We start from the raw sequence: 14001 nt of genomic DNA, 5'->3' as shown, positions 1-14001 counted from the left end.
TGTACAACTGAATAATGTCCTTAGTCAGACTTTGCAAAGCAATGTCAGAGTCCAGTAAAGATCGCAAGGAGAGTAGTGAAACAAGGTCCCTGAGAGGCCGTACTAAGTGGTGGGCGGGTGGATATGGCTAGTGCCATGTCAGAGTTCAGCAGGGTTACAGTAGCTGGAAAGAAACTGTTCTTGAGCCTGCTAGTGCGGGAACATAGAGACCTGTACTGCCTGCCTGATGGTAGGAGGGCTAACAGTTTGTGGCATGGATGTGAAGGGTCCCTGATGATGCCACGCCCTACGCCGACACAGCTTGCACTGGAGGTCTACAATGGCAGGGAGCTGGGCACCAGTGATGTGCTGGGCGGTTTTCACCACCCGTTGCAGGGCGGCCCCCTTGAACTTTGCGACCTTTTGCCACATTTCAGGCTTCAAACATAAAGATATAAAACTGTATTTTTTTGTGAAGAATCAACAACAAGTGGGACACAATCATGAAGTGGAACGACATTTATTGGATATTTCAAACTTTTTTAACAAATCAAAAACGAAGCCTGAAATGTGGCAAAAGGTCGCAAAGTTCAAGGGGGCCGAATACTTTCGCAAGGCACTGTATTCTGAAATGGATTAAATCGTTTTTCCCCCTCATCAATCTGCACACAATACCTAATAATGGCAAAGCAAAAACGAGTCCAAAAAGTCCAATCTTGGTTTCATCAGACCAGAGATTCTTGTTTCTAATGGTCAGAGTCCTTTAGGTGCCTTTTGGCAAACTCCCAATGTGTTGTCATGTGCCTTTTGCTGAGGCTTCCGTCTGGCCATTAACATAAAGGCCAGATTGGTGGAGTTGGAGATGGTTGTCCTTCTGGAAGGTTCTCCCATATCCACAGAGGAACTCTGAAGCTCTGCCCGAGTAATAATCGGGTTCTTGGTCATCTCCCTGACCAAGGCCCTTCTCCCCCAATTGCTCAGTTTGGCCGGGCTGCCAGCTCTAGGAAGAGTCTTGGTGGTTCCAAATTTCTTCTATTAAGAATGATGGCGGCCACTTTGTTCTTGGGGGATCTTCAATGCTGCAGACATTTTTTGATACCCTTCCCGAGACCTGTGCCATGACACAATCCTGTCTTGGAGCTCTATGGACAATTCCTTCGACCTCAGGGCTTTGTTTTTGCTCTGACATGCACTGTCAACTGTGAGACCTTATATAGACAGGTGTGTACCTTTCCAAATCATGTCCAATCACTTGAATTTACTACAGGTGGACTCCAATCAAGTTTAGAAACATCTTAAGGATGATCAATGGAAACAGGATGCATCTGAGCTCAATTTTGAGTCTCATAGCAAAGGGTCTGAATACTTAAGTAATTAAGGTATTTCTGCAAATATTTCTACACATCAGTTTTCTCTTTGTCATTATGGGGTATTGTGTGAACAATTGTTTTTGAATCCATTTTAGAATATGGCTGTAACGTAAAACAAAATGTGAAAAAAGTCAATGGGTCTGAATACTTTCTGAATGCACTGTACATGTAACACTATGGACCCCCACTGTGGGAGAAACCAACAGAGATGTTAGCAATATAAGTCATAAACAGTTAGACTGTACCACAACATTAATTAATAGTGAAAGTGGGGAGATGTGGATAGACCCCCCCCCCCCCCCCCCCACACACACACACACACACTGTGGGAACAGCCTAACATAGATGTCAGCAACATAATACAGTAGGACTGTACCACATCATTAATAAAAGGGGGAGTGGGGGACCACATAAATACAGTGGGGAGTACAACTTCACAGGGGAGAGATGTGGAGGGACAGGGACCCCCCCACTTTGTGAGAACCAAATTTGATGTCAGCAACATACATTTGGTCTGGGCCACTACAAAAAGAATTAAGTCTGTGGATGAAACCACCAGTGAGAACCAACATGTCAGCCACAACCGCAGGAAAACAGACAGGGTGACTTAAACCAACGGTGATGTAAACCCCATACACTCAGCACAGATATAATATTTGCGGATAATAAGACCCATTTGGAGAACAACAAGTAGTTTTCCATCTCAACAATATCAGAGTATTCCAGCGTTATACGGTAAGCCAGGGTTCCCCAACCGGCGGCCCCCACGTTTTTATTTGTTCAGGTTTTCTGAACAAGAGTTTTATTGTTGGAAATCCTTTCCCAAGTATTGCCACACATAATTTCCTCAATTAAAATCCCTTGGAGCTGATTTGCTGCTGTTTTTACAATACTTTATGTCCACCAATAATGTGATCGTATACTAATGCAAGCAAGGTTTGAAATGATTATGTTTTAGTCATATATGATATATGTTTGGGCTTCTTGCTGTCAATTTGCAGCCTACAAATTATTTGTAATTATGTTCCAGCACCCTGACCATCTGCTCAAGAAAACAATTGCCCCGTGGCTGAATATAGTTGATGATTCCTGCACTAAGTGATCTGTTTGTATCTATACAATGGGCCTGTGCTCTGAGCTGTACTAGGTCCTGGGTACTGAGTTACTCCTACTCAGTACCCAAGCAAAAGCATACATTGTCAGCTCAGCCTTTTGGTTCAGAGTTAATGAACATGTACTGTGTGGCTCCTCTTCAAACAGTTCCCATGAGAGAGTGCGCAGGTCGAGGACAAACAAAGACTCCTCTCCTCCTACACACGTCCCCACAAAATGGAAATATCCCTGTGACTGTTGTTTGTTTGTTCCCACTCCAAATCAAACCAAGAGGAAACCGTAGCTGACACTACTGTCATGTAAAATCAATCATGGCCTTGGATGCGTGAGTGGCAGGGGGAGCATAGTAAATCTGAGGGCTATAGCTTCAGGACTGACAGTGGGAGGATGGTGGGTGCATTTGTCCGTTCAGGTTTTTCCCCTCTCGCCCTCCTGTGTTTGTGTCAGTGGAGGCAGCTGAGGGGAGGACGGCTCATAATAATGGCTGGAATTGAGTGTATGGCTGGAATGGATTGAATGGCATGGTATCAAGCATGTGTTTGATACCATTCCATTTACCCCATTAGAGTCATTATTAAGAGCCGTCCTCCCCTCAGCAGCCTCCACTGGTGTGTGTGTGTGTATTCTCCCTCACCCGGCGGTGTGTCTGAATCCGCTGAGCTCCAGCACAGTGACATACAGCACCCCCAGCAGGAGCAACAGGGCCATCTTTGGCATCCAGGAGATGCGCAGGAAGAGCGCCAGTGTCAGCGTGCCCACAATGCACGACAGGAAGGCGTAGCGGACACCGTCGCATGGCAGCTCCATCGCGGTGCGGTTGGCACCGTCGCTCGTGTCAATGATGACAATGGAACTGTTAGAGTGGTGGGCACTGCCCCACAGCCATGGCATGCAGCCCACCTGGCAGAGAAACAGAGGAGAGAATGGACTCAAAACTCAAGCAGTAACTCAAAGGTTGGTTCTTTGCATATTTGATTTGCATGACATTTACATTTATGATTTCAAGAGTATTGCAATGAATATCATGAATATTGTTGTTTTAGTGCCTTGTTGTTAACCCTACTTACCACACAGGCCTGGGCAACAGCATAGATTAAGAGCACTATGAGAACACACAGAACAGTACGGATCTGAATGGTGAGGCAGCCTGGAAAACACTGAGAGAGAGAGAGAGAGAGAGAGAGAGAGAGAGAGAGAGAGAGAGAGAATAGACACAAAGAGAAACAGATTAAGGATGAAATGGAGGGAGAGTAGAAAAAGCTTACCACACAGAATTTGAATTTGAAAAGAATTATAACTTAATTCATGTAATATTAGCTGAGGGCGTTAGGGAAGTTGGAAAAAGTCAATCTGTCAACCTCAACAAAAGCTGAAATTAATAGACTTAGCATTGAGTTTGAAAAGTTTTCTGAAGGCCATTGACATCAATTTCCTACATAATATTATTATCAACTACCGACTAAAATATGATTTCATATTTGCAGATGTAAGCAGAAAAACGTAATATTTGCAAAATGAACTCAATGATCAAAAGGGACTTTGACCTACCCATGGAAAACCACTGACAGCATAATCAACCCCTCGGAAAAGTGAGTGTATGAACGACATGTTAAATCAATTGGACCGAGGCATCCAGCAGGCTTTTACCTGGAATTTTGTGACATGCAGGTACATGATACAAACTACTAGGAAACAGATGCAGAAGACCAGTAGGACCAGGACCACTGTTCCCCTGGTGACGGCAGCAGGAGAGAGGAGGGGAAAGACAGGAGGACGAGAAGAAGAGGTAGTGAGTTAGTGGACAGAGCCTGTGGAAGTCAACTGAAGAGGCAGCAGACCAAAAGAAAAGAGAGAGAGAGAGAAAGACAGCGTGTCGCTGTCAGATATCATATACTAAAACGAGCGAGAGAGAGAGAGAGAGCGAGATAAAGAGAGAGGCACAGAGAAAGAGATAGAGGTACAGAATGTGTTGCTCTCAGATATCCTATAATAATCTAGTACATACTGTGGTAGGATGAGAAGGTAGACAAGGCCGAACAAGGCAGCTAGAATTAGAGAGAGGACCACGGCGCTGGTGAAGTACTCATCATGGAGCTGGTGGTACTGGCAGAGCAACCAGAGAGAGGGATGTCTCAGATAAAATAATTATTAAAGCATCTTCTGGGAAATACGTCCATCAAAACGTCGGATTCAAAAGTCATTGCATTCCTTGCGCTGCGACGTTTGCGTGCGTATGTCTGTGCATGTATGCTGTGTAGTGTAGTACAGTTACTCACCCTCTGCTCGCGCTCAGAGCACTTATACATGAGTGTGAGGAAGTTGAGGTCAGCTGTGTCTGACTCTGTCTGCCTCGCCTCGATTAGGCGACCAATGTAGCGGTTGACCCGTGTTCCGGGACTGGCCTGGGTCACGTTAGCCGACATCGACGTCCGGTTCCGCAGCTTCTCTGGAGCCGTCCGCAGGGCCCTCCGCTGTGGCACAGAATTGTGGGAAACGGAATCCTGTCTTGACTACGTTCAGAGGGTTTTATACCAGCTGTTCAAAACAATGGGTCACGGAGGAAATAGGCCTCTGCTGTCTACTGTTCGGGTATCATTGTGGGTGAGAGAAAGTTTACACTTATCTACAAACACCAAAATTCACCATGGAGTAAGAAGAGGTGTGTTCTAATAGTACTCAAATCTTTTAATGTGACCAAGGGAAATCAAACAAAGTCAATCCTTGTGGTTGACTTGACATGAATTGAAAAGGGGCATCAACACATTAAATGCTCATCTTCACACAACAAACAAAACATAAATGATTTACTCTACAGTTAACATTCATTCTCTGACCCCAACTGAACCCCCTTTTCTTGATAGTCCTTTGGAAGTGTTGTTACTGTACAGTGGGCTATTTGGAGCAGCAGAGCAAAAGCAGTGATTTGACACCAGAGAGAATGAGGACCTGTCCCAAATGGTGCTCTTCGTGGTGTTCTACTTTTGACTTGCAGTGTACTATATAGGACACAGTGTGCAATTTGGGATGTAGCCTGATTGAGTCTTCCTGGATGAAGGAAGAAAGCCAGTGAGCTGTACAGACTGAGGCCCATCAGTGTCACAGCATGAGAGACAGTGGGTAAGCGAGGAGCGGCTGAAAAGAGTGCCATCATAATGGGGATGGGGGAGGGAGGGGGGGGCAGAGCGAATGAGGACGGTTGAGGAAGGTTAACAAACACACACCCCACTGACTTCATCCTCATCACCCCTCACTTTCTCTTGGTTGCTTTGGAGGCGTGTGTGCATTGATTACGCTAATTAGTGTTTCTGTGGCTGTGTTGTAAGCCTGTCTCTCACCCCCTTCCTCTCCCGTCGCCCTCTCGTTTTCCCTCTAGTCTCTCTCTTTAGTCTTTCCATCTCCCACTCTGCATGTGACCCAATTGTTTGGAGATGGTCCGAGGAGCATAGGACACTCATCACATCATACACCCACGGCTGCTCCGAGTGCACTCATCCTTTCACTCCTTCCTCGTCTCCCATCTCCCACTCTCCCTCTCTCTCGGAGTTCATTGTCATTTCCGACAGCCTGAAGATTGTGTGTGTGTGTGTGTGTGTGGCCTGAATCTGAATATCTCAGTCTGTGTCGAGTATATTTTAACTTCACTCCAATCCCCTCTCTTTTGAAAGCTATGTTTACATGCTTCCACCCAGGCTTCTCACGAAGCATCAGAGCTCTATGACATATTATATAAACGTAACCACAGAGGTTCTTATGCCCTTTACAGAATGATTGTACTAAGTTTTATGGTTTTATCTGAAAGGGCGAGATTTCTTTTGGCTCTTATCCCCTGCATTACATCTCCTTTCCCACACACACCCACACAGACCTGAATATCTGGATTTAAATATCCTGAGCCAGAGTTGAACTGAAGCCAGACTTCAGGATATCTTTACAGGGACAGCGGGTCAAGATAACACACTGACAATCAGCCATATTAACAAAGGAATTGAAAGTATACTGATGAAGGTCAACAAAGTCTGGTTGGTTGGGAAGCACACATTGCACGCAGACAAGTACACGCACATGCATGCTCACACACACACACACACACATGTATGTACACACACATGTACTCAAATGTATACACACAGACCGTCTCTCTTTGTCTCTACATTCCCTTACACAACACACACAAACAAGCATGCACAAAACACACACACACACACACACACTCACCCACACATATACAACACACACAAACACACACACACAAACAAGACACTCAAAGATCTTACCTTGTCGCCGTCCTCACAGTTCATGGCGTTTGAGAAGGGGATCTCGGCCTTGAACATCTTCCTACAGTGCATGAGCTGCACCAGCAGGTAGCACACGGTCTTAAACTTCATCTTCTTGGCAGGTTTTATATCCGAGAGAATCAATCCTGGGAATATCTGTCAACAAACAAGCAGTGAGAGCAGGGATTAGGATACACACTAGGATATATACTTGTACTGTGGATACACTTCATATACGTTTGCGGATGACTATGTTTTCATCTCAGATTACAGTAGACAAACACTAACTCTCCCTGCGGCGCCTCTTCTCGGTCTCTTCTCGTTGATGAAGTAGAGCGGTCAGCTCGTCGATCAAGAGGATTAACCGAGCATGTGTTTCAAATGGCACCCTATTTCCTATTTAGTGCACTACTTCAAAAGGAATTCTCTAAATAGAGAGCCATTTGGGACGTGGGACACTTGACTAAGGTTACATCTCCACAAAGGAGGAGAGTAGAAGAGGGCTGGGTGGCTGAACAGCCCCCTGAGACAATAGTGTGACACTACTGTGAAGGTTCACATAAGGATCCACATAAAGCTCTTACATAATCTGAAACCTGACGGACAACAATGCAACAAAAAATACATCATACACTCATCTCTCCTTGCTTGTGGATTTATTAACCAACGTCTCGGCTAAAGAGCCATAGTTGTTTATCTTCTGTTTTTCAGCACCTCACCAGAGTGTGCATTGTGCATTTCTTTACAGTGTACCAGATGAATAGCCAAGCAGCGCTGGATAAATACACAGGCATCAGGAAGTTAGACCACCCTCTCCAGACCTAATAAAGTCTGCAGGGCAAGGGTAGGGTACGAGAAGGGGAGAGCAGGAGAGGAGAGATGATTATGAACTGACACGGATGTACGAATGCTGCTAGTGGCACATCTGTTGGAGATGTGAAAACTAGAAGGGGATGGGGCGGGGGTGTGTGTGTGTGTGTGTGTGTGTGTGTGTGTGTGTGTGTGTGTGTGTGTGTGTGTGTGTGTGTGTGTGTGTGTGTGTGTGTTGCTGCCACAGGCTGTTGACAAGACAGTGTCAGAGCTGAGGCCAAACATCAGGGAGACTGTAAGGGAACCCATCGGATCTGAACAACCGTGACTGAGTGACAACTCAATGAAAAACATACCCAACACTTTCTACAATGCACACAGCATATTGAACATGTAGGCCTACAGTAGTACAGGACTAAAATACTGCTCAGTTCAGATCGATAATGTTTCACCTTATGTTGAAAACGAAAGTTAATGAGAGGTTATGTCTTTTTTAAATCTGGACTATATTTTACCAGGTAGTTCCTTTAAAATGTATTGTCTGTCCGTTCTAGCAGTCAAACTACATCTGTCCACATACAGTATGACCAATGTCATGTTCAGTACTATATATCAAAGTTACTTCAGCATAGATCAGCATAAATTTCAAGCTGGTCCATGCTGTTCTATGCTGGTCAGTGAAGGTCGGACGCTAGTCAAGCTGGCCTTACCAGAATGGTCTAGCTGGTCAAGCTGGTCTTACCAGCATGGTCTAACTCAGGGGTCTAGAGTAGCTCGCAGCTAACCTACTGTATGAGTAACTTTTTAAGTATACAGGACAAAAATGTGAACGCAACATGCAACAATTTCAAAGATTTTACTGAGTTAGAGTTCATATAAGGAAATCAGTCAATTGAAATAAATAAATTAGGCCCTGATCTGTTGGGGCGGCAGGATAGCCTATTGATTAGAGCATTGGACTAGTAACCGAAAGGTTGCAAGTTCAAATCCCTGAGCTGACAAGGTACAAATCTGTCGTTCTGCCCCTCTGTCGTTAAGCCACTGTTCCTAGGCTGTCATTGAAAGTAAGAATTTGTTCTTAACTGACTTGCCTAATAAAATTAAAATAAAATAGATTTCACATGACTGGTCAGGGGCGCAGCCATGGGTGAGCCAATCAGAATGAGTTTTTCACCACAAAAGGGCTTTACTACAGATAGAAATACTCCTCAGTTTCATCAGCTGTCCGGGTGGCTCTCAGATGATCCCGCAGGTGAAGAAGCCGGATGTGGAGGTCCTGGGCTGGCATGGTCTGCGGTTGTGAGGCCGGTTGGACATAATGCCAAATTCTCTATAAAGACATTGAATGTGGCTTATGGTAGAGAAATTAACATTAAATTCTCCAGCAAATGTTCTGGTGACATTCCTGCAGTCAGCATGCCAATTAAAAGCTCCTTCAGAAATTGAGCCATTGTGTTGTTTGACAAAACGGCACATTTTAGAGTGGCCTTTTTTTGTCCCCGGCATAAGGACTTGGCAAAGGAGAAATGCTCACTAACAAGGATGTAAACAAATTTGTGCACAAAATGAGAGAAATACGCTTTTTGTGTGTATGGAACATTTCTGGGATCTTTGATTTCAGCTCATGAAACATGAGACCAACATTTTACACGTTGAGTTTACATTTTTGTTCATGTGTTCCATCGCAAACTGTGATAAACAGAAAATCTTCCGCGTACGATCCAATTAAAGTCACATTGACATTATTCCCCCCCCCCCGGTTAGCCACTATTCTATTGAAATGGCCAAATGTAACATAATATCTGCCCATTAAATTCCAGCAATATTTCCCTTCTGTCTGTTTGGTGTGCGCGTTTGTCTACTCTGTATGTAAACAGTTAGTGTTGCTAATGTTAACCGTCTTTTGGGTAGTTAAACGACTTTCCCCAAAAAAACCTTTGGCAAAGTAGGCTTACCTGACCACACCACATCATCATTATTTATTTGTATGAATTGAGTGGGGATTGTTTAGCAAACCGTGCCAATGACGCGCTGCAGCAGTAGGCCAAACAGCAGAAACCACACATCCTCTCTTTTTGGATGTACAATTCATGGGAAATTACACTCAAACATCTAAAACATTTATTTTCCCAGACCTCAAGAATTTTCTTGATGTGATTTAAGCAAGGACATGGACTCAGAACATCAATTTCAGTTGTTTGTCTATTAATAATTGTAACATTGAATTAAAAAAACTAAACCAGGGAAGATAGAAGTCAGGAAACTAATTGAGTTGTTTATTAACCATAATTTTTTCAGGCATATTAACAGAAAACACTTCTCTTTCACATCAAGGACCATCAAGGATCAAGGACCACGTCAAGGCTTCTTCCTTGCTGAGCGGCCTTTCAGGTTATGTTGATATTGGACTCGTTTTACTGTGGATATAGATACTTTTGTACCAGTTTCCTCTAGCATCTTCACAAGGTCCTTGGCTGTTGTTCTGGGATTGATTTGCACTTTTCGCACCAAAGTACATTCATCTCTAGGAGACAGAACGCATCTCTACCCGAGCGGTATGATGGCTGCTTGGTCCCATGGTGTTTACATTTGCATACTATTGTTTGTACAGATGAATATGGTACCTTCAGCATTTGGAAATTACTCCCAAGGATGAACCAGACTTGTGGAGGTCTACAATGTTTCGTCTGAGGTCTTGGATGATTTCTTTTGATTTTCCCATGATGTCAAGAAAAGAAGCACTGAGTTTGAAGGTAGGCCTTGAAATACATCCACAGGTACGCCTCCAATTGACTCAAATTATGTCAATTAGCCTATCAGAAGCTTCTAAAGCCATGACATAATTTTCTGAAATTTTCCAAGCTGTTTAAAGGCACAGTCAACTTAGTGTATGTAAACTTCTGACCCACTGGAATTGTGATACAGTGAGTTATAAGTGAAATAATCTGTCTGTAAACAGTTGTTGGAAAAATTACTTGTGTAATGCACAAAGTAGATGTCCTGACCGACTTGCCAAAACTATAGTTTGTTAACAAGAAATTTGTGGGGTGGTTGAAAAACAAGGTTTAATGACTCCAACCTAAGTGTATGTAAACTCCAACTTCAACTGTACATGCAAAAACACAGATATTGAATGAACAATTTAAAAAAATCTAACTGAAATAGAGCATGCTGGGAAATACAATAATTATGGGCGTAGTTTTGGAGATCAGCAAAATCTTATGACTTGGGAGTCAACCTCGCTTGGGATTTGAACTCAACCTCTTGGTTTCCACAACCTGAATTTCCTGCTCCGCCACTGGTTCTGTGGGTATCATAAAGATTGTTAAAAGATTAGAACTGATAGACATTCTGTAATTTGTCCCTGTAGGCCAGAGATCATCAACTAGATTCAGCCGTGGGACGATTATTTTTGGAGCGGATGGTCAGTGATCCAGAACATAATTACAAATTATTTGTAGAATGCAAATTGACAGCAAGAAACAGATATCATATTTGACTACAACATAAGCATTTCAAACCTTGCTTACATTTGTATATGATCTCATACTGTATATCTCCATTATGTGTGGGAATACTTTGGAAAAGCGTTCCAAAACGTAAAGCAGTTGGAGCTGATTTGCTGGTGTCTCTTATGTCCAACCATCCAAAACATTCCTGTCTTGCAGGAAATCACACACAGAAAGAGCAGTACGGCTGGTGACATTGTCATGCTGGAGGGTCATGTCAGGATGAGCCTGCAGGAAGGATACCACATGAGGGAGGAGGATGTCTTCCCTGTAACTCACAGCGTTGACAACAAGCTCAGTCCAATGATGCTGTGACACACAGACCATGACAGACCCTCCACCTCCACATTGATCCCGCTCCAGAGTACAGGCCTCGGTGTAACGCTCATTCCTTCGACGATAAAGACGAATCCAACCATCACCCCTGGTGAGACAAAACCACAACTCGTCAGTGAAGAGCACTTTTTGCCAGTCCTGTCTGGTCCAGCGACAGTGGGTTTGTGCCCATAGGCAATGTTGTTGCCGGTGATGTCTGGTGAGGATCTGCCATACAGGCCTACAAGCCCTCAGTCCAGCCTCTCTCAGCCTACTGCAGAAAGTCTGAGCACTGATGGAGGGATTGTGCGTTCCTGGTGTAACTCAGGCTGTCGTTGCCATCCTGTACCTGTCCCGCAGGTGTGATGTTCGGATGTACCGATCCTGTGCAGGTGTTGTTACACGTGGTCTGCCACTGTGATGATGATCAGCTGTCCGTCCAGTCTCCCTGCAGCACTGTGTTAGGCATCTCACATCTGCAGTCCTCATGCCTCCTTGCAGCATGCCTAAGTCACATTCACGCAGATGAGTAGGGACCCTAGGCATCTTTCTTTTGGTGTTTATCAGAGTCAGTAGAAAGGTCTCTTGGTGTCCTGTTTTCATAACTGTGACCTTAATTGCCTACCGTCTGTAAGCTGTTAGTGTCTTCATGACCGTTCCACAGGCGCATGTTCATTAATTGTTTATGGTTCATTGAACAAGCATGGGAAACAGTGTTTAATTTTTACAAATTATCTTTGAAAGACAGGGTCCTGAAAAAGGGATGTTTCTTTTTTTTGCTGAGTTTATATAAAGGCAGCAGCCTCTAATGTGCAGAGTTGAGTAATCGGGTGAAAGTCGACTAGTGATGGCTATTTAACAGTCTGATAGAAGTGGTTTTTCAGTCTCTCGGTCCCTGCTTTGATGGACCTATACTGACCTCGCCTGCTGAATGACAGCGGGGTGAACAGGCCGTGGCTCGGGTGGTTGATGTCCGTGATATTCTTTTTGGCCTTCCTGTGAAGGCCATTGGGGGCAATGTGCTGGCGTGGGCTCATTAGCATATTTGGGCGCATGGTTTAAAATATGTTGTATATGTGCCAACCATTAGTGGAAGTGTTGTACTAGTTTAAGTGGCTTCATTGTTATGTTGAGCATCTCATTTTTCCACTCCAAATTCTACAATCAAGAGCTGCACTGTTGAGATGTTACTGTGGATTTTCCAGTTACTTTAAAGGTAGTTGGTCATCGGGAAGTTCATGTTCAATTTTCAATCATTTACGGTCAGCTTGCTGCGAGTAGATATTGTAAAATTCCCAATAACTGACTGTGGCTGACGTCTGTCACGTACACTGACCTGACAGAAAGATCAGTTAGTTGCCAACCAAGAGATTGAGGCCAGGTGAGGCTGGAGCCCAAGTGTGCTCACCACAAAGAAAGCGTAGTAGTTGTTATAAGCTATCAGAAAAGTTCAATGAAGATACAGTGAGCTACTGCCAGTGAGTTGCTTGCGGTTACTGGCTCTTACATGACTGATTTTTACAGCTGGTTGCCAATTAGGTCAAGCAAAATTCACAGCAACTAACTTCCATTAAGGTACTACTAAATGCACAGTAACCTCTTAACAGTGCAGCTCATATGCCCTTACAAAGATTACAGAACTGACCGTGTTAAGAGGTGCTCAACCTTTAACATAGCCATCAACCACTTCCACTGACAGTTGGTACAAATACACATTTTTGGATCATGCCACCAAATATGCTAATTAGACTACCCCACTGGTACATTGCCCCCACCTATATTTCAAAGCGCATTGATGATTGGACCTTATATTCTAAATATTGAGTGGAAAAAGTGCCTGGATTAGGACCTGCGCCGCTTCCTGTGTGAGGTAGGGTCATACTTTACAGATATTGTAGCGCATGAACCTGCAGGAGCGAGTCACTGCTCTGATGTTTGCATTGTCATGCCAAGGTTCTTTTCACTCTAGGCAGGCAACACTGGAGTTATCAACCGTGATGGAGAGGTCTTTGAGTGGACAGGCATACCCCGGGAGGAAGAGAAGCTCAATCTTGTCGAGGTTGCGCTTGAGGTAGTAGGCCGATATCCAAGCTGAGATATCTGCCAGGCATGCAGGGATATGTGTCACCACCTGGGTGTCAGAAAGGGGGGGGGAGTAGTTGAGTGTCATCCGCATAGCAATGATAGGAGATGACGGAGCTGAGTGACTTGGTGTATAGACAGAAGAGGAGATGGCCTAGAACCGAGCCCTAGGGGACACCAGTAGTGAGAGTACGTGGTGCAGACACAGATCCTCTCCATGTCAACTGGTAGAAGCGGCCTGCCAGGGAGGATGCAATCCAAAAGTGTGCAGAGCCTGAGACTCCCAGAGGGTCTGATGGCTCATGGTGTTGAAGGCAGCGGATAGATCTAGGAGGATGAGAACAGAGGAGAGAGAGTCAGCTTTGGCAGTGCAGAAAGCCTCAGTGACAGAGAAAAGCAGTCTAGGTTGAGTGATCTGCCTGCCTGCCTGGTTCGTTCTGAGAGAGATAAGAGAGTTGATCAGAGACAGTACACTCAAGAAAATAAAGGAACACAGGTCTATAGTTTGACGTCAGATGAGTCGAGTCTTGGTTTCTAGTGGAGGGGACC

General features: G+C 44.4%; 1 protein-coding gene across 1 annotated transcript in view; it reads right to left on the bottom strand.

Moving 5' to 3' along the window:
* Positions 1–14001, bottom strand: part of LOC109872139 (adenylate cyclase type 1) — a 59670-nt gene that overhangs the window by 8233 nt on the left and 37436 nt on the right. The window contains exons 8-13 of the mRNA XM_031807293.1: positions 6737–6892; positions 4739–4933; positions 4468–4565; positions 4110–4194; positions 3530–3619; positions 3097–3362 (exon numbers count right to left, since the gene is read on the bottom strand). Coding sequence (XP_031663153.1) covers positions 3097–3362; positions 3530–3619; positions 4110–4194; positions 4468–4565; positions 4739–4933; positions 6737–6892 — 890 coding nt within the window. The remainder of the gene's footprint in view (positions 1–3096; positions 3363–3529; positions 3620–4109; positions 4195–4467; positions 4566–4738; positions 4934–6736; positions 6893–14001) is intronic.

This window comes from Oncorhynchus kisutch, linkage group LG27, assembly GCF_002021735.2.
Source record: "Oncorhynchus kisutch isolate 150728-3 linkage group LG27, Okis_V2, whole genome shotgun sequence".
In the NCBI taxonomy this organism is placed as follows: Eukaryota; Metazoa; Chordata; class Actinopteri; order Salmoniformes; family Salmonidae; genus Oncorhynchus; species Oncorhynchus kisutch.
This window is presented reverse-complemented; position numbering and strand designations above follow the sequence as displayed.